This window comes from Scatophagus argus, chromosome 16 (genome assembly GCF_020382885.2).
Source record: "Scatophagus argus isolate fScaArg1 chromosome 16, fScaArg1.pri, whole genome shotgun sequence".
NCBI classification, from domain to species: Eukaryota; Metazoa; Chordata; class Actinopteri; family Scatophagidae; genus Scatophagus; species Scatophagus argus.
Window position 1 is genome coordinate 1,990,085 of NC_058508.1, and position 20,471 is coordinate 2,010,555.

Here is a 20,471-nt window from a genome sequence, read left to right on the forward strand (position 1 = left end):
GTTAGTTCTAAACCTCCATACTCTACAAGCGAAGTATCCTAGCTGCCCATATAAATCTGAATTCCCGATGACAGTCTCTTAAATTAAGCTACATAACTTTATGCACTGATCTATTTTCTCATTCGCATAATAACAAAGATTAACTCTTGCGAGAGACTGTATTCAAAGGAATAGAATTAGCTGATTTAAAAAAAATAAAAAAATAAATAAATAAAAATTCAACTGCGACATGATTGGCCAGTTTCAGAACGTGACGCCTGCTCTGCCAACGTGGAACGAACGTCGCGCGGCAATCCAGGAAGTAAACTGTAAGGTTCAGTTTGCGGAGCACAGAAGGAAGTGAGAGCAGTAAATACGTGTCAAATTCACTATCTCAGCAGCTCGTCCCGTGGACTCGTGAAGGCGCAGCGAGACGTTTACTTGCCAGAGAATTTCTGCATTGCCTTCCACGGCAGAGCTGTCAGGCTGTCGGTCGTGTGCAGTGAAGGTAAGAAGAGCTCGGTCAGCTGTGTGAAGCTGTGTGTCTGTTGCTAGCTAGCTACCTCTGTGTCAGCTCTGGGACAGGCAGCGAGCACCCTCCTTTCTTGCTGTTCTGTGGTGCTGTGTGACCTGCTGGCTGTGAGGAAGCTCCGTGTATTTTCACTAGCATTAGCAAACGCTCTTACCTCAGCATTCCGTGTTGTCCCTTGGAAGAGCCCTGCTGACATTGCGCTTCTACCAGGCAGCAGTGTGATGGGCAGTCGGTTTGCAGTTAACTTTACAGTGACAGCAGCAATGCACCTGTCAAAACCATGCCACGTACATGCAGATAATATGAAGCTTATACAAAAAGTGAAGATTAAATTCTCAGTGTGATTTATATGACGGAAGCTAACTTTTTCTTGTTGGTGTAACAGGGCGCAGGTGACAGTGCAGAGCTTGTAGTAATAGTGAAGACAGTGTGTATTTGTAAAGCAAAAGTCTAAAAGTCTGGCACATAATAACAGATGAAACAAAACTGGAATGCATGCAATACATACATACTGTATTATAGATGCATGTTCATAGATATATTCACAAATAAGCATGTATATTATGCATTAAAAAATGTATTAATAATTATGTTATATTTAAAAGTCAAACAGGAATGAATTTATTGAATCCATTTCCTGCTTATCCTTTCCCAGATCACGCTGGGAGCAGGCTAAGCAAGCTCATTCAGACTCCCTCTCCTCATCAGTATTGTTCCTCTTGGGGTCCCAGACCCGTCTTAGCAACTTGCTTTAGCAATTATTTTGGTTACTACCATTAACTGTGTATAAAGATGGATGGCATTAGTCTCTCAGAAGTAAGGCCATAACATCTGGATCACCCCCTGGTGGCTGGCTGCGTTATAGGTCGTAAACCTCTCCCTCTTCATGTTAAAAGATAGGACATGGGCCAACTAAGAACAAATAGTACACATCAAAGATATTTTATGTAGTTCTTATCACTCTGATGTCTGTTCAACTGCTACTGCTACATTTTATCATAACTTTAAAACAAGACCACAAGTTCTTTAAGGTTCTTCCCAACCCAGAGGGAACATTACCACTTCCCAGCAGAGATCCAAGGCCTCAGACTTGGACACGCTCGCTCTCATCCTATGATTTAGGACATAGTTTGACGAAATTAATGGAACCACATCATCTGCAGTGGATTGAGATGAAATTTTGAGGTCCTGTTACCAAGCACTCTGCTTGCACAGCTGTGCCTTGAGAGCCTGTCCATGAGTATCTCAAACAGAATCAGTGACAAGGTGGAGACCAATGCTCACTGAAGTATCAAATGGAGTATGTTTGAGTTGTGTAGGAAGTATGGACACAACTCTCAGTTTAGTCAAACCTAATGGCTTGTAGTGATGGCCCTGGTACACCCCCCCCCCCCCACATAGCACATGTAGTCTGGATCGTCAAACTCCCATGACCTCCCCAGCAACCCTAAAATGTTAAAGAACCAATTAACTGTTCCTGGCTAGTTTGGAATTTGCATTGCTGCTCCTGAATCGGAACCATTGATTTCCATTTTTTGCATATTATGTACTAAGCTAATATTAATAATTGACAGATTAGTCAGTTATGAAAATAATTGTTAGTTGTAGCCTCTCATCCCCCTTTTTAAAAATGGGAACCACCATCCCAGGCTGTCGCTCCACAGGCAGTTTTTCCTATTCAGAAATAAATTTAACTGCATTAAATTATCGTAATAAGAAATCTACAGCGAGTCAATGGGTCAAATGTGATGTTTGTATGTATTATTTATAATATTAGGATGTATTGGAGCAGTTGTATTCTCTTGTTTTAGTGACTTCATTGCAATTAAATGTTGCAATGTTTTGAACTTCAGGCAAATGTCTCAATGTTGTATGTATTTAAATATCTTAGGAAAGTACTTGTCTTCATTCATTTTATGGTGGCAGTTGTCATCATTTTAATCGGAAAGTTTTACAGTACAGGTATACTCCAGTACTACAGTAGTACCTCCAAATTCCAGAATATCATTCCAGTTCATTGTTGATACAGCTCAACACAGTTTCCAGTTAAGTTAGAAGATATCATTTGGAACAAAGAATAAGTGGGTGATTAGATAACGTAATTTCAGTTGTTTCATACCCTTAGAATAGTCAAAACTGCTTAGCCAGTCAAGCTTTAAAATGTAGCTAAGGATTTTGTAATACTGTCATTTGTCTCTGTGCAGCAGTTGCCCAATGTAAAGACACAGTCAGTGTGCAAATAAATGTCCACACCCATCTGATTGCCTGAAATTACAACCTGTCAAGTACAGAAACTTAATCAGTAAATGTCGGTGTAAACTTATAGCAAAGCAAACATCCACTACCAAAATCTACATGATTGCCAGAACCCGAACATATGTTTAATTCTTATTAATTTTAGCCACCTCACCTGTCGTTGATTTTAATGTAGCTGATGTGTACACTCATGCAAAAGTTATCGCTCTCAGTCATCACTTATGAGCCTCTAGAAGTGTGTGAGGTGGTGTCTGTTTGTACTTTGCTGTGTGTGTGTGATGGGGGGGAGGGTCAGCCTTTGAGAAGCACTTGGTAACATCCAGCCATTGACAGCGAAAGGTTGGCATGCAAGGCAAGGCAAGCTTTATTTACATAGCACATTTCATAACACAGAGGCAATTCAGAGTGCTTTTCACACAGCTAAAGAAATCATTAACAACATTAAAAGCAATAGGCATTAAAAGCCAGAAATAAAAACAAGTAAAAACTGAGGCTGTATTGACTCTCTCTCTCTCTCCCTCTATCAATCCAACCGGTCAAGGCAGATGGCCGCCCATCTTGAGCCGGGGTCTGCTCTGAGGTTTCTGCCTTCTAAAAGGCAGTTTTTCCTCGCCACTGTCGCCAAGTGCTTGCTCAAGGGGGAATGTTGGGCTCTCTGTATTACAATTTAATTAAAGAGTTTGGTCCAGACCTGCTCTAATTGGAAAGTGTCATGAGATAACTTTTGTTGTGAATTGGTGCTATATAAATAAACTGAATTGAATTGAATTGGCTATCACACCAATAATGTGTTTACTGTGAATGTTTCTCTGCACAATCTGAACACACCGTGTCTGTGCTCTCAATAGATAAAGCTCTAACTAGCTATACTTTGGTCTTTTTATGGCTAGGTTTTCTCTCTCACTGTCTACATGTAGAATTGGTAACATGCGATAAACAGTGAAGACTGTGTTTTATCACAATAGCCACCCATTTTATGTTTTTATAAATTAATATGTACTTGCTGTAAATTCAGTACTACGCACACAAGCAGCGCAGCTTTTGTTATGAGTTTTGAAAATGTTTATCTTAATTTTCTCTTTAACTGTCTCCCAGCACACACACTCTCTCTATCACACACACACACACACACACACACACACACACACACTCACTATAGATGATGGTGGACTCCACGCTGGTTCAAGTGGGCAGGAATCTGAGTGAAGCCATGAGAATACTGGGAGATGGACAGAGGTAAGATCAGAAACTGTTGTACTTACATCTTTAATTTAAGAAATGGACATCAAATTTGCCAGCCTCTTTTCAAGCAAACATCTCTGCCTTCTCCTTTCTCAAGCACAAACACTCTTCATAGACATACAGGGAGCACATGAACACAACATTGAACAATGCCAAATTCTAATACCACGTGTAATGCTGAAGCGTAACGAGGTCCCTGTTTGTTTGTGCATCTGTCTAGAGAGTTGGAAGCAGGAACAGAGAGACGGCGCTTCAGCAGAACCAGCATCCCTGGACCCCTGCAGGGAGAGTAAGACACACACGCGAACACACATGCACACACAAAAAGTGCTCAAAGTGCCTTTTATAATAAACAGACCTTGTCGTGAGCAGTTTCGTGGAGGAACTGTTTGCTTTTTCGCATCATTTGTTTTTCTTTGTGTTTCCTGTTCAGTGGTCAAGATGTTGCCACTATACTGCACCTTGTTCACAGCCTTATACATGAAGAGGAGGAGGAAGAGGACAAGCCCAGCCAACAGTAAGTAGAACTAATCAGTCAACGACGTTACCCAGGTATACAACTGCCAGCATTTTGTACCTTGATTGTTATAAGTGACCCATTTAGTGGTCGGAATTTTTGAATTTCCCCAGAACTTTAAGTTGTAAAGTCATAACGCTAAAAAAGCTTAGTCATGTCTGGCAAGCCATTTACTTATAGTTCCTTATTATAAAAACCACATTCTTTTGCATTAAGTACATGATGCTTATCTACTCTTAAACTGTCGTAGAGCAGATGATTATATGAAACGACGCCCTAAATAGCCCGATTGCTAGAAATACTGAGAGGAAAACTGAAAACAGAGTACAGCTAAAGCTACTGCAGTTTGACTGAAATCAGAGAGCAGATACTCCTCCGTGGACATACGAAAGGATTTGGAGGAAACAGATAAAATCGGGATGAAATGTGTGACGAAGCTGCTGTGTGACGTCTCCAGCAGGATGCAGAATGTGGCCGAGCAGGGTCACATGGCTCTGCTGGGCCACAGCCTGGCGGCCTACATCTCGGTGCTGGACAGAGAGCGACTGCGGAAGCTGACCACTCGGATCCTGTCTGACACCACGCTGTGGCTCTGCAGGCTGTTCAGGTAGCTTTGGAGCCAAACAGATCACTTGTGTTTTGATTGTGTTGGCTACAGTTACACAGTAAAATCAGTGCCCCACTGTCCAAAATAATCACTATAAAAAAATATTAATCAACAAATGTAATAGGAATCACAACTAAACTTAACAAATTGCTGTAAATTATTATTACGACTGGTTCTAGTATTACAGTGTGCTGCAGCTCTGCATCCAGTTATCATAATGTTTACTCCATTATATTGTATTTAACATTTCAATCAGAGCAACACCTGTCCCAGCTTGCTACTTACTTGTGTCGCTGGCATCAAATTCAGAAAAAGTATTTACACACAAAATACATTGTCAGTGTACTGTTTTCAACTGAGTCAGAAAGGATTAGCAAATGATCACATTTTGTTTTATTTATGTTTTACCCAGCATTCCAGTTTTTTGGAATTGGGATTGAAATATGCTGAATCTTATCAGATTATTCTTGCCTATGTAATAGCATTTAGATTTTTATACATTTATTTTCACTTTTTTTTTTTAAAACGTGGGTGAAAACGAAATTGAATAGTCTTAACTGTCGTCGTGCGTGTACAACGGAGCTGAACGCGGTCCTCTTTGGTGCAGAGAGTTATTGGCAATAAAAATGCATTTGAATGAAATTCACATTTTCTTAGATTCTGCGATTTGATCATTTGTTGTCTTTGACGACTCTAATAATTCCGAGTGATGCAACGTGTTGGTGTGTTTTTTTTCTTACTGTCTGCTTTCAGTACTCAGTCTTTAGACACCAATGTCCTCTGTCCCGCAGGTATGAGAACGGCTCAGCCTACTTCCACGAGGATGACAGGGATGGCCTCGTCAAAGTGTGTCGACTGGTTATTAATGCCCGTTACGAAGAATATGCCTCTGAGGGTTATTCAGTCCTCAGCTCCAAACAGCCAGTCATCTACCACAGCGCCTCTGGCAGGCCTGGGCTGGGACAGCATCTGTGCAGCCAGGTAGGAAAAACTCACACGCCTCACATAGCATAAATGATGAAGTGTGAACATTTCATATCTATAGTCCTCAAGTGAGAATACATTTTTATTTGCAGAAATTAGATCCCAGATCCAATTCTGTTTTACCTCTGATTTTAAAAATTAGATTTCATCACTTGTAGCCACATAGTCAGACTGATTTGTGTGAGTATTCAGCATTACATGCAGATTTGGCTGTATTTTATCCAATTACTTACATAATAGAAAGTGATTTTAATGTCGGTTTCTGTCTCAATAGCTCGGCCTGCCTCTCTCTAGTCTGTGCACAGTCCCATGCAATACCATCTTTGGATCCCAACACCAAATGGTAGGAGAATCCAGATGAAAAAGACTTTCAAAACACACTTACAGAGAGTTAAAAAGTATTCATTTTGATTCATATCCTGTTTGTGTTTGTCAGGATGTTGCACTGTTGGACAAGTTAATCAAAGAGGACATAGAAGCTGGGAAGCTTCCTTTGCTGTTGATTGCCAATGCAGGTGATTTAAAATTACAGTTCACTGTGCTGTACTTTTCACATTCTTAACATTTGATCATTAAAGGAGTTGATAATAATATTCATTTAGTTGCTGATGAGACTTATGCGATGTTGAAATAAGGTAATTTTTCATGTTTTTGTTTTTGTTTTTTTTGTTTTTTCCCCCAGGTACCCCTGGCGCAGGACATACAGACAAGTTGGGACGTCTGAAGGACCTGTGTGATCAGTACAGCATGTGGCTCCATGTAGAAGGGTAGGTCAGGAATTATACACACAGGGTAGCATTCCGACACTTTGGGCACCAGTACTATCCCCACAGGAGAACATGGCAAAGTCAGTGCAGGGCGGGTTTACCACAGATCATGTGAGGGCACCTTAACCAAGACTGAATCCAGTCTGTCTGGACTGCTCTTGCTAACTCTGTGGGTGCGTTCCTTCCCTTCCGTCCAACCCATCCATCCACTGCGGGACCTCAAAGATGCTTTCTGAGTCCGCTTGGAAAATCAAAAAACATGGTTCGAGTTAATCATCAACTCAATTAAGTTTTTTTTAATTGTAGTCTTTACGTCTGTCTGTCAGCTGCTTATATCGACAAGCTGTCTCACACCCTCTCAGGCTTGATGTGATGACAGTGAACATGTCACAGCACATTGCAGTACAACTGAAGTCTGTAAGGTCTCAGTCCAGAGAGCGGACATATGGGTAGTTTTGATATCCAAACCTAACTATTCCAAGTGTGTGTTGTTTAGATTAGATTCACGCTTCCTGCTTCTTCCTGTAGACACTGATTTACTACTGTATACTCAAGAAAGCAGTACTTCGTATAAACAGAACTACTACATATCCCTGATGGGAATATAATCCGGGCCTTTGTCTCTACAACAGGTGGTCTTAATAGCCACACCTCCTTTATGATATTAATGCATCTAATCATTTAAATTCAGAATGTTTGTGCTCTCTGTATCCTTGTTACTCAGCTGTAGTTTTTGTTTTTGCTTTAAAGCATCAGTCATTAGAGAATTAAGTACACAGTAGATGTCATCAAAATAATATGGTCCTATGTTTTCGTTTTTCCTTTATTTCCTTCCTTTTATCGTTTCTAAGTTATTAGCTGGGAATTATTATATTCCTGTTTTCAAGCATGACTCCAGCATAGTTATTCAAATCCCTGTTCTCTCTGCTGTTATGTTGACATTTATTATGGTGTTGTGTTTTCTTCTTTAGGGTCAACCTGGCAACCCTGGCGCTGGCTCAGGTGTCTTCTGCCATCGTGGTAATCCAGTCTTAAAATACTTTCATCCACTTCAATTTACAAGCTTAAGACTGCAGCACCAGAGATTTAAATACAAAAACAGTGAGATTAAATGTACTGCCTGTTCCCCCAGGGCCCTTAATTAAAGGATAGATTTGTATTTTTCATTTTTTTTTTCAGTTACTGTTTCAAAATAATTCTAACATGTCTGTATGTTCATTGAATAGGTTACTGGGTGGAACTGTTCATTCTGTCTTAAGACGCTTCTATTGTTGTTCATGAGGGACAAAATTCATAGTTCTTGTTGTTTGTAAAGACGCATTAAGTTAAGCTGAAGCTGTTTTTTTTTACACAAAATGAGGAATACAGCATTGTTCCCCTTTGCTTACATTGTATTTGCTTCAGAAGTACACATGAATATTGTTTTAAGACAAACTTGAAAACACAAATCTTACCTTTAAGTCTAAAACTGCAAAACAAATTCTAAAATTTACCACTGATGCAGACTATAGCAGAACAAAAACTCTTATTCTTTCCCCCCATTATCTTCCAAACCGCTGTCGTCCAGCGGTGACAGCTGTCATCTCAAATGCCGTGATTATTGTATGTCTTTCTGTCACTGCCCTGTTGTGTAGTTGAGTGCCCAAAAACCATCACTTTTACAGATCAATAAAATGTAATGTCTGTTTACAGAAGACACCCAGAAAATACCATCTTAAGTTGACTCTTGTAAGGTGCTTGTACTTTCTTACCCCTCCAGGCAGCCAACAGAAGTGACAGTATGACACTGACACCAGGTCAGTGGTTAGGACTGCCTGCTGTAACAGCTGTCACTCTTTACAGACATGAAGACCCAGCACTGGTAGGCTCATTTTATTGACTCAGAGAAATATGTGCTTTTGGTTTCCCTCTCGGTCACCCAATGCTAGTTCAGAATCAAGAGACTAGAATTACTTGTCTTTGTGTTATACGAAGTCTTTGTCTTTCTATAAATGACTCACTGTGTTTGTGTGTGTGTTTTGTGTTTCAGACTCTGGCAGCAGGTTTGACCTCCAGCCAGCCGGTGGCCAAGCTGCGAGCACTGCCTCTCTGGCTGTCCCTTCAGTACCTAGGTCACAATGGAATTGTCCAAAAGATCAGACATGCTGCCTCTCTGGTGAGCTTCACTTAACTCCTCCTCAACCTTAGACTGTCATATTTACATTTCTATTTGTGTACAGACTGAACAAATGAGATTGGTGTTATTTAGGAGAACCTATAAGCTGTAACTATTTATTGGTCGTTCACCAGTAGCTGTGCTCAGCTCCTAAAATACTTTGGGGTAATAGTGGTCAGTGGCACTGAAATGTTGATTTGGTGTAGAAGAATGACAGCATTGGTGTTTAAATTGTAATATTATCAAGGTTATAAAGAAGTATTGTTTGAAACACACTTTCAGATAGTTAAAAATATCTCTGAGCTGGGGTCTGCTCCGAGGTTTCTGCCTCCTAAAAGGAAGTTTTTTGTGCTTTTGGGGGTTTTGTTGGGTCTCTCTGCACTAATAACTAAATTTAAGAGTTTGTCTAGACCTGCTCTAATCGGAAATTGTCGTGAGACAACTTTGTTGTGATTTGGTGCAATATAAATAAACTGAAATGAACTGCTTTTTTGGATATGGAAAATCAGTACTTTCATCCTTTTTTTTCTTCCATCTAGAGCCAGCAACTTCTGCAGAAGCTAAAAACTCTGGCCTCCATCAAAACGTCGGTAAGTGTTCTGTTAATGTCCTGCTATAAATATTAATTTACTAAGATAAACAGGCTGTATGGTTTGTGGAAGAACACACACAAACAAGAAGCAGGAAGACCACTCAGAGATCAGAGCCAAGTCAGAAACCCCTCTCACAGTTACAGTGCCTATAAAATGTATTCTTCCCTTTTATTCCCCATTTTATATATGGAATCATGGTGAATATAATTTGGCTTTTTTGACAAAAAAAACTCAAGTCTGTGTTTAATAGATGCACCTTTGGCCACAATCACAGCACTGAGCATCTGTGAATAGTTCTCAATCAGGCTTGTACATCTGGCAAATTTACTAAATTCTTGCAAAACTGATCAGGTTGCATGGGGGTTGTGTATGAACAGCCCTTTTTAAGTCCAGCCACAAATTCTCTGTTGAATTGAAGTCCTGGTTTGACTTGGCCACTCCAGAGGATTCACCTTGTTGTCTTTAAACCATTTCTGTGTAGCTTTTGCTGTATGCTTCAGGTCATTGTCTTGCTGGAAAATAAACCCTCTCCCAGGTTGGAGTTCTCTGAAGCCTCACCAAGATTTCCGTATATTTTGCTGCATTCATTTTGCCGTATACCTTTACAAGCCTTCAAGGGAATGCTGCTGAGAAGCACCCTGACAGCATGCTGCCACCACCATGCTTTGTGATGGGGGTGATGTGCAGTGTTTGGTGCCCTATCTCTAGTCAATATTTAGAACGAGCTTTCTTCAACAGTGCCTTTGTCCAATAGAGCTTTGACTGGTGAAGAACTCAGGCAAAGGCTGTTGTATGCAGAGCCCGTCCCATCTCAGCTGTTTCAAAGAGTCATAGGTATCATGGTGGCCTCCCTCACTGGTCTCCTTCTTGCATGGTTTGGTCCTCACAGTTTGTGAGGATGGCCTGCTCTATGCAGATTTGCCCATGTGCCATATTCCTTCCATTTCTGAATTATGAATTTAACCGAACTCCAGGGAATGTTCAGTAACTTGGATTTTTTTTTTTTTTTGTGTACATTTTTGTCAAGAAAAGCCAAATTCTGTTGACTCTGATTCCATTTTTCAAGGCAGTAAAAGGGGAAAACATCCAAGGGGGTGAATACTTTTTATAAGCACTATATTGTGTGTGCATTTACCATTTTATAACTCAATACAAAATATCTAAGAGTATCATGCCTTGTGCACTCATGCGGTACACCTCTGAGCACTGCTGTGTATGTCATAGTGCTGCAGTGAACTATTCACAGCTCTGCCATCTACATGGTTTTAATAGACTGACTACATGCTTTTGATTGGAAAAAGCTAAACCTTCATGACACAGTTAATTGTTAATTGTAACTACAAGTGTGACATTTTAGGTATGATGATCAAAGTATGGATTTGTAACAAAATATGTGATGAAATAGAAGAAATTGTCTCCACTAGTTCAAAGACAAAACCCATTTGTGTTTATAGGATGTGTTTGAGACAGAGATCTCTCTCGTCGAGGCTTTGATCATGGTAAAAGCTGTGTTGCTATTGAAATGGTGTATGGGGTACAGACTTGTCTTAAAGGCTTGTTCACTGGCATCCACTGAAGGAAATTAGATTCAATGCGATGTGAATTCATTCTAGCAAAGTTGCTGGTATTTGTAGCGTTTTAAATTAACACTGTCCAGATGCAGTGAACAATCAAGAGTGTTGGGGAGTGGAATCATCACACAGTGGTACTCAAACTCACAGTAACTTGATAAAAGAATGAGTGAATGAATTTCTGTATAGTTTTCAGCTGCAGTTGAGGTTTAAGTACCACTGAGCTAGGGGTGGACAATCTGACAATTTTAGATCACGACCGATCTTGAAGGCGTCCACAATCTAAATTTGAGGCAAATTGTAGTGATTGTGGTATTTCATGTCCTTTTATTTTTCTTTCCAAACTTAACATAACTCCATTGTCTAGCAGGTCTGTGCTATGTGAGCATAGCAACAGAGTGTTATGCTAATTGGATGAACTACTTCATGTGACTCTTCCTTGCATGATGTATTGTAAATAATGAATCGTGAGTTACTACTGGTGACATGAGAGGGTTGAGCCAAAAAAGAACCGTCTTCAGCGAAATACTGTAATGTAATGCTGAAAGCAAGGTCATTTCAAGGCTATTGGCTATAGAATACAGGGTATTTCAAAACTGAGGAAAAGATCACAATTTAGATTGTATGTCATGATTGCGATTAAATACATTGCAATGTTTTTTGGCCAGAATGCCCACCCCTACACTGAACTAGTCGGATATGAATGTGTACAAGCTTGCAGGTCCATGTGTGAGTCCTTTCTGTATGTTTGTGTATAGCTGTAGTTATAGTCAGTATGGGTTGCCTTGGTTCCAGGGCGTGGTGTCACCAATTCCGCCCATCTCCGGGGCCTCACTGCGGGACGTTCTGGGCTCTCTCATGCTCTCTATTGTAGGTGGGACCAAGCCACTGCCTGTGTTCCTCACCCCCCCCCCCCTTCCACTTATCCTCTGTCCTCCCTTCTCTTCCTTTTCTTTCTTCTTGTCACTCCTGATCATTTTCTTTCACTTACATCAGCTCAGCGGTATTTGGGTCTCCATTGGCTGATGGACTGTTCACTTCTTCCTAATTGTTTAGGATGTGGACCACTCAGGCATGTTCTTTGAGGTACTTCAGCGAATGCCTCTGCACACTCATTTTGTTTGGTTGCCTTTGGAAGAAATACAAGGGTCATGAATAATTAATGAATGTGTCATGTGCTGCTGCATCTCATTCTTCTTTTTGTTTAAAATCCACGTACCAGTTGGTGACAACCCATTAGGATTCTTCAAAAGAGTAGATCTAACTGTTAAAGAGACTTTGAATTTCTGCTGTCTGAGGTGGTACAATCATTGCCTTCCCTTTTCTGTCAAGATGTCTTTGTGTGTGTGGGTATGTGAGATTTTCTGTGATGTGAACTTTTAGGTACATGAAGGTGCTGCTCTACCTCTCCACAAGTTCATCAGTTCTTAGGAGTGTGTCATTCTCTGCTTCCTCCACATCCACTTAGTTGGTTCACTGACTTTCAGTGAAAGGTCGTTGGCCTTCCACCATTGTGGCAGCTCCCTGAATTCTTCCATGGTTGGCCTTCTCATCATTATTGGTGTCACTACTGTGTCATCAGCAGACATGGCAATGGAGTGGAGTTTGAGCTGTTTCTGACCACACAGTGTGTGTAGAAAAAGTACAGCAGGCAGCTTAGTACCCAACTGTGGGGTTCACCTTTGTTTAGAATGATGAGGTTGGAAGTGTGACTGGCAACCTGAGTTCTCTCAAGTCAGAAATTCCAGGATCCAGCCACAGTGGGGGGTATTTGGGCTCAGCTCCGTTAGCTTTGCTGCCAGTCTGGTGGGGATTATGACCTGGCAGGAGTGAGGATCTTTGAAGCCTGGTTAGAGTTTTCTGAATCATTGTCCACATCTCTGAATTGTTCAGCGATTGAAATAGATTTGTTGTGCTCGTTGATAACTCTGCCTCCTGTGGAAAATCACCCACTTTTTAGATGGGGTAAATGGGGATGTTATCTTCCTAGCTACTGTAAAAGCTGTGACAAAAATTGTGGCAAGCATAGATGTCATCATTGCAACTGTACAGATTTGAAAAATTACATATTTTTACCAACATCTTGAAAAACAAAAAAGTAATTGTGCTATGAGAAGATCCTGAATTAGTACAAGTTGAAATACTCAAAGTAATTACAATCATATAGACTATTGATCTTCTTACTGACGCATTAACAAACAAGGCAGAAGTTTTGTTGTCTTATTGGACAAGGTGGGTGCGAGGCTTTAGAACTGGGTCTGTCTGTCGATCAGGCACATTATGTTCATTATGATCATTATGTTCTCCAGCTCAGTGGGGCAGTTGCATGCCTGTTGGGGTATACTACATAGTCTCTCGAGCATGTTCTGGGTCCCTGCTCTGGGTCTCCTTCCACTCCCTCATGCTTGGAATACCCCAACACATTTTTAAGTCCAAAGCAACCCCATATTGGGTTTCATGTGACTTTAAGGTTAACAAATGCAACTATAATGACTATTAGTCATTCTTTGTTGTCATTGTAGTGAATGATGTATGCTTTGATTGGAATCCAGTAACCGGGTCTGTGGCATTGACAACATTTTTCTGTAGATTACTAGGAAGATAATTCATCAGTATCTGGTCTTAGACTAACTTCAGTTATGTGTGTGTGGGACTGTCTTAAATCTGATGTGTTGAATAGTTTTTAAAAATGTCTAAAAACTTGTACTCCCCTCTTAGTGTTTGTTTATAATGAGCTCTACTTTACCTCTGAACAGCAAATGTTTGTTCTGACTCATACCACCAGCCTTTTGATTGCTCTTTTCTTTTTTAACACTTCTTTTCCTCAATCATTACATAGACAAAAGTATTGGGATTGGACTGTTTTTTAGGGGTTGATATACAACCCTTACTTCCACTGAAGGGAAATCTTAAGGCCTCAGCGTAGCAAGACATTTTGGACAATGCTATGCTTCCAACTTTTGTTGAAGGCCCTTTTCTATTCCAGCATGACTGCCCCAGTGCACAAAACAAAGCTCCATAAAGACATGGTTGGATGAGTTTGGTGTGGAAGAACTTGACTGGCCCACACAGAGCCCTGACCTCAACCCCATCCAACACCTTTGGGATGAACTCGAACTCGAGATTGCTAGCCAGGCTTTTTTGTCCGATATCAGTGTCTGACCTCACAAATGCTCTCCTGCATGAATGCGCAAAAAATTCCCATAGAAACACTCCAGAATTTTGTGGAAAGCCTTCCTAGAAAAGCAGATGCTGTTTAGAATGTGATGTCATTGAAGTTGCTGTGTAATGGTCAAGTGTACCGATACCTTTGGCCATATAGTGTATGCTGTCTCTTCCTCTTTCTTTCATCTTTCTGTTTTTATGTATGGGCTCCTGATGTGGACCTCTTGGACATCCAAGTGTGTCATCAGTTTTAGCTGTGCCAGTTGATAACTTCCAGGTCCCGTGCAAGTCTGTTGCAACAGCTTCCTGGTTGTATGCGTTTGACTCCAGTTTATCCCTGTTGTCTGCCATTTGCCCTCTGGTGAAGTCACCACAAAGAAGAGAATACATACTGGATCATGTGCCCACCCCCGTACCAGTCTACCTACTTCAAATACATTGAAAATCTTAACGTCTCAGAAGGCTTCAAAGGCTATACACACCAAATTTCGTGGTGTGTATAGCCACGGTCAATGGAGGGGAGAGAGGAAAGGGGTTGGGGATGTGATAAATTGTTCGACAGGGGAAGAAGCGGACAGTTTTCCCTTAAGGGCATCCAAGGAGTGTAGACCTCAACACAAAAAGTGTCAGAAGTAGCTGTGGGAAGAGTGGCAAAGCGAGCAAGAGAGAAAAGTTCAAAGCCTGACTCATACCTGGCCAGTTAATGCATGGGCATTGGAAAGGGGTTTCAGACAAAAACACATGTTGCATGAAGCAAGTTGAGGCTTTGAGACCTGTGTCTTATTATAGGTAAAACACATTACAGTTAATTTTCAGGTTTTCTAACACCACCACATATCCTTGTGAATTATTCATGACCCTCACATCAACATGAAAACCCTGAATAAAAGAGAGCTGCACTACATGCATATTTTCATCTTTTCATCTTTTATTGGTCCAGCACTTGCCTTACACGGTTTTTTTGGATGTGCATGACAATTTTGCAATCCAGAATCATTCATGACATTATCTCAGTGCCACGCAGACATGATGCTTGCATTAACCTCTCATCTCATCTTTATTTCCTGTCTCAGTGGTTCAGAAAATAAAGTGTGCACCACATCTAACATCACTAAAATCAGTGTTCTGTTGAATTTGATTCTGGTTAAATGGCACAGTATAATTTGACACAAATTACAAGGTAATGCTAAACGGGGGGCGCCAACCCTGGTTAATATACTTATAAACACAGATATGTCCAGGTACTACTTGCATCAATGACCTGGCTGCATGGTTAATAGACTTGCTTTATTTTACAGTGTTAATGGAGTGTTAAAAATTTCCAATGCCAGATATTTAGAATCACAAATCAGACTTATTTGATAAGTTTCCACTAAAACATGGGTAAAGGATACATTTATTTTAGTGTCAGTTCAGACACTTGCTGGCAGCCAGTTCTTCTGTCCTTCCAAATCTTCTGAACTGGAACTGTAGCTCTTGTTTGGCCTGCTCCATACCACTGAGAGACATGAACTCAGGGCACTGCTTTCATTTACAGGCTTGATTCCAAAAATGTTGGGATGCTGTGTGAATAAAACACTATCATTATTATTATTATTATTATTATTATTATTATTTTATCCTTTTAGGCATATTCAGTTGAAATTCTTACATAGACAATGTATTTAATGTTTTTTTTGTAAATATATGCTTAATATGAATTTGATACCACATGCATGCTTTAAACAAGGTGTGGCACGAGCAACAAAAGATTGGGAAAGTTGTAGAATGCCCAGACAACATTACACAGAAAAATACTAAACAGGACTAAACTAAAGTGAACCATCCTGATGGTTACCTGCACAAAGTCAAAAGCCAGCATCCGTGATGCATGGGGTGTGTCAGTGGAATGGGTAACTTGCAAGTCTGTGAAGACAATGAAAGATACCTAAAGTGGCATCTATTAGTACAGTAAAACATTGCCAAGCCATATTTTGTACATGTTACAACAGCGTGGCTTTGTAGTAAGTGTGGTTATTAGACTGGCCTGGCTGCAGTCCAGAACTGTTTCTACATTACAACTCAGTACTCAGAATGTAAATGTAGGTGGGGTTGTTGCAGGCTTTGGGACTAACCCCTTTTCACCATTCCAGCAGCTAGGAGTGAGAATTACCATTATTGACACTTAAGCTGTTCATTTACTGCCAGACTGACAATTTACTGCGACTCTTGTCCTCTCCTCTACTTGCATTCACTGTCACTTTTTATGCGCTCCCTTCATACACACAGCGGAGGACATCAAATGCTTTGTGTTATTTCTTCTCGGTGCGTGGTTGTTTTTTACAGCTGGAGTAAAAAAAAACGGAGAGTTTGAGAAATTGCAATGCAGACAACAAGACAACTCTGTTTGCTCCAGTTCTTGTGGTCTGCAGTGTTTTAACATTAGCTTTTTAGTATCGGCTATGCTCGCTTGTAACCTCAGTAGAAATGTGAAAAATGTACTGTTTTCGACTGAATATAGGTCAAAAAGGAAATCGTTGTGAACCACTGCAAATCATTGCGAACATTTTTTGTTGAAGTTTCACACAGTGTCTCAAATTTTTTGGTATCGGAGTTGTAGATCAGTTGGACAAATCAAGCTGAAACAGTATATCACAAACAGTTACAATTAGCATGGCATGGATACAAATCAGAATCCATGTTTATATTGCACCCTTTCAACTGATGATAATTATTTTGCATGTCGTACAGCAGATCATTTGTTAATGATGATCCATTTATCTTGACCCTTGCTCTTGATGCCTGATCTATGTCTTTGTGTGTCCAACAGGTAGAGGATGAACTCAGCTCCCCTGTGGTGTTGTTCAAGTTTTCCCAGGAAATGAGTGCTGGTAAGGGTTGTACTCCCTGGACCCCGCAAACGGGCAAAGCCAATTTTACTGAATGGTCTTTATGAATGACAAACTGTAAAACACCTTCCTCCCTCTCCTCAATGATAAGATGTGTGTTAGAGGGTCTTCACTGGTTTAATTTTGAAAGTGATGATCAGAGTTAAAGGTCTTTGAATGGGTTCCCTCTACACTGTAGTCTTCCACTGAAGAAGACCATGAGATGTAATTGACAGATCTGAAAAGATGACCTTTTGAGTATTTTTGTTCCAAGTATTGTTCCCAAATATCAAGAATAAACATCCATGCTCAGAAGTGATTTGAATAAAGTTCAAGAAATATTGTGAAATTACCATGATGATCTTATCACTATACACATTTAAAAAATATATAGTTCATTATTTTATTCTTACCTTACATTGCCTTTTCCCTTTTTTTCCTATGTTAGCATCCAGTGGAGGTTCAGTAGAAGGTTACTGTGCTGGGGAGAAAGAGGTACTTGATGCCTTCAACAGATGGGTGAGTGTTTTCTCTCTTTAACATGTGCCATACTTTGTACTTAAGTGCCCATATTAGTTAAAGCTGCAATGGTTAATATTTTTATATGAATCAAATTATTGTGTTCAATTTAAGAGGAAGTGATGATCACAGGAAGAACTAGAAGGGCGCTGTGAGAGCTCAGACCTCTACCAAACTCAATAGTCTGTGATATGCAAATCTGCAAAACTTATTATATACTCTTAAAGTGTAAATCTGCAGGTAGAAAAAAAACTGAGTATAATTAGTTGCATGATATTTCTGTTTTCATAGCTACACTGTAGTTTTAGAAAAATGTTTTTTGCAATAGTGGCAATGTTACAGTTGTAGTTCTCACAAACCACTGTTCCAGAGTGCCCGGTAAGGACAGCCTTCTGTATGAAGTTTGAGCAAATTGAGCAAATACACCCCAGAGATCACCGGTACCTGTGAACGTGGATTGTAATATAGAGTCAGATTTGTCACCACTGAACTATACCACCATCTACTGGATTCTAAGATGTATCTCAGTCATTCAGCCAATGTCAAATGCCTTATCTTTTACTGTTAACCAAAATGAAAGTGTTTTGTGTATCTACCAAGTAATTAGCATCCATTCCAAAATTATAAGGGTCCTTCCTTGGCCCATGCTACACCCTTCCACCAAGTTTCATGAAAATCGGCCCAGCAGTTTTTCCCTAATCCTGTGGACAAACAAACAAACCACACATAAAGTAAATGTAATCTCCTTGGTGGAGGTAATTTTCATAGTTTCTCCTCGTTCTGTTTTGAGCTTCTGGTAGCACATTATTTTGGTTTCACATCTGCAAACTCTGACCTCATGAAACCTGTTTCCAACCTCCGTTAATTGTATGTACCCTACCTGCTCATCACCAAGTAGTAGACAAACCCAATTACAGGCTAGCTGATGATCATAGTGAAGAATTTACCAGCTAAAGAGCCAGACATTTTTCCCTGGAGTTGGTGGAGCCCAGTACTGAAGCTAAACGCTTTTTGCCGTCCTGATTGCTAAGAAGTTAACCTTTTAAATTTCCCTTGGTGTAGCTGGGTGAACAGCTGGTCCAGCTTGTTCCCACCAGTGGGATAGATGTCGTGGAGCTTGAAGATGAAGGTACATGTGTTCGCTTCAGTCCCCTCCTGACTGCTGCAGGTAACATGAATGCACAAACACACAAACATTATATTTTGTTTGATATATTTTAATACATGTTAAATATTGCCAGCAAAGTTTTTAAACTTCACCAGGAAGTTAACCATAACCATAACCTCTCTCTTTCTTCCAGTTCTGGGGACCCAGCAGGAGGATATTGAGGTTCTAGTGGAGAAGCTGTCAGAGCTGGTGCCTCTAATGAGCTCTACAATGTGCTTTAGACAGGACTTTAGAGAGGAAACCCACCGACACTCGCCCTCACTCATATACATGGAGGAGCTCAACTGGCCCGGCCTGGGTGCTCTCCGGTAGGAGTGGATAGGTTTTAAATGAGCTGCTGTTGTATAGAGAGCTGTATTGAGTCCATTTTTATCTTGTCAAGTCATGTACCTAGACCCCACTATTCCCAGTATGAGCAAGAACGTGACGATGGTGTCAAGGGAAAACTACCTAACAACAGTGAGCAGGGGCTGGAGAAAGGGACAGACAAAACAAAACAAATAAGTAGACAAACAAAACAAGCAAGTGGACGGTCCTCATGACCTCTTTCAACGTGGAGCAAGACTGAAATGAATTCCATCACTTTAAAGTTCGCCATTCTATACTATGGCAATGTCAGATTGTTAAGAATGATATGCTTAAATGAAGTCACGAGAAGCATCTCCCTAGTGCGTAATACCTCCCTAATTTAATAACTTCAGTGATGTGTGGGATTCAAACACGGGGCTGTGACAGATGTTTTGATGTTCAGGTATGAGCCTCAGGCTGAAGGAATGGATGAGAGCAGAAGGAAACAGGAGTTGAAAAAAATCAACACTGAGCTGCTGAAGAAACTACAAGACCTTGACACTGACATCATTTTCTCCACAGGTTAGTGCTTCTTACTCTTATCTCTTACTCAATTCATAGTATTAATCTTACCACACTGTTCTATTGTTTCTTTCTTTCTTTCCACTTTTCCATATCTTCTTTCCCCAGGTCCTGAGTTTGGGACGGAAGAGGACTGCATCTTTGTTGGCATGGTCACTGAGGACGTTGATGTTGCAGAGCTGGTGGATACAATAGCTGGCCTTGGGAAGGACATAGAGGAGAGTGGAAGGGTAATTGCTATATTCAGTTTATAGGATACAGAATTCTCCAGAGAAGTTCTTAGTTGTTAGGCCTGATGTATGTTTTGTCAATGCTAAGTATTAACTTTTCATCATAACCATTTATGCAAAACAATGAGATTTCAAAAGTTTATTTTAGCACATTAACCATAATGTCCTGACCTATCAAGCTGGTGATTGGTAGGCTGACAAGTGTATCAGCTTTTAAAAACTTGTTGAAATGTTGAGCATCTCTTGGTACAATGGCGGTAAAGGCTTGCGGTTTTCTGGTAGTTTGTTTAGGTTTTAGCCAACAGGGGTCGCTGCTCACCTCTTCCAACAATGATATAGTTTCCTACTGAACTACCTAACTGTAGTTTAAAAAAAAAACATTCTCCAAATGTCATTAAAAAGAAATCCCTGATCCCCGTGTGGCAGGACAACATGGCCCAGCGAGCTAC

The 20,471-nt window shown here is 40.4% G+C and overlaps 1 protein-coding gene across 3 annotated transcripts in view; it reads left to right on the plus strand.

The window, feature by feature from the left end:
• The first annotated feature begins 277 nt into the window (after positions 1–277).
• Positions 278–20,471, plus strand: part of pdxdc1 (pyridoxal-dependent decarboxylase domain containing 1) — a 28,396-nt gene continuing 8,202 nt past the window's right edge. The window contains exons 1-20 of one of the 3 annotated variants that reach the window (XM_046416634.1): positions 278–487; positions 3,863–4,003; positions 4,230–4,298; positions 4,443–4,526; positions 4,984–5,133; positions 5,925–6,114; positions 6,392–6,460; positions 6,554–6,632; positions 6,800–6,884; positions 7,856–7,904; positions 8,644–8,745; positions 8,914–9,039; positions 9,579–9,629; positions 11,087–11,131; positions 17,178–17,238; positions 17,684–17,754; positions 18,817–18,922; positions 19,056–19,230; positions 19,674–19,792; positions 19,901–20,022. In XM_046416634.1, the coding sequence (XP_046272590.1) occupies positions 3,927–4,003; positions 4,230–4,298; positions 4,443–4,526; positions 4,984–5,133; positions 5,925–6,114; positions 6,392–6,460; positions 6,554–6,632; positions 6,800–6,884; positions 7,856–7,904; positions 8,644–8,745; positions 8,914–9,039; positions 9,579–9,629; positions 11,087–11,131; positions 17,178–17,238; positions 17,684–17,754; positions 18,817–18,922; positions 19,056–19,230; positions 19,674–19,792; positions 19,901–20,022 (1,830 nt within the window). In that variant the 5' untranslated portion in view covers positions 278–487; positions 3,863–3,926. The remainder of the gene's footprint in view (positions 488–3,862; positions 4,004–4,229; positions 4,299–4,442; positions 4,527–4,983; positions 5,134–5,924; positions 6,115–6,391; positions 6,461–6,553; positions 6,633–6,799; positions 6,885–7,855; positions 7,905–8,643; positions 8,746–8,913; positions 9,040–9,578; positions 9,630–11,086; positions 11,132–17,177; positions 17,239–17,683; positions 17,755–18,816; positions 18,923–19,055; positions 19,231–19,673; positions 19,793–19,900; positions 20,023–20,471) is intronic. The other 2 variants (XM_046416635.1, XM_046416636.1) reach the window with 2 other exon arrangements.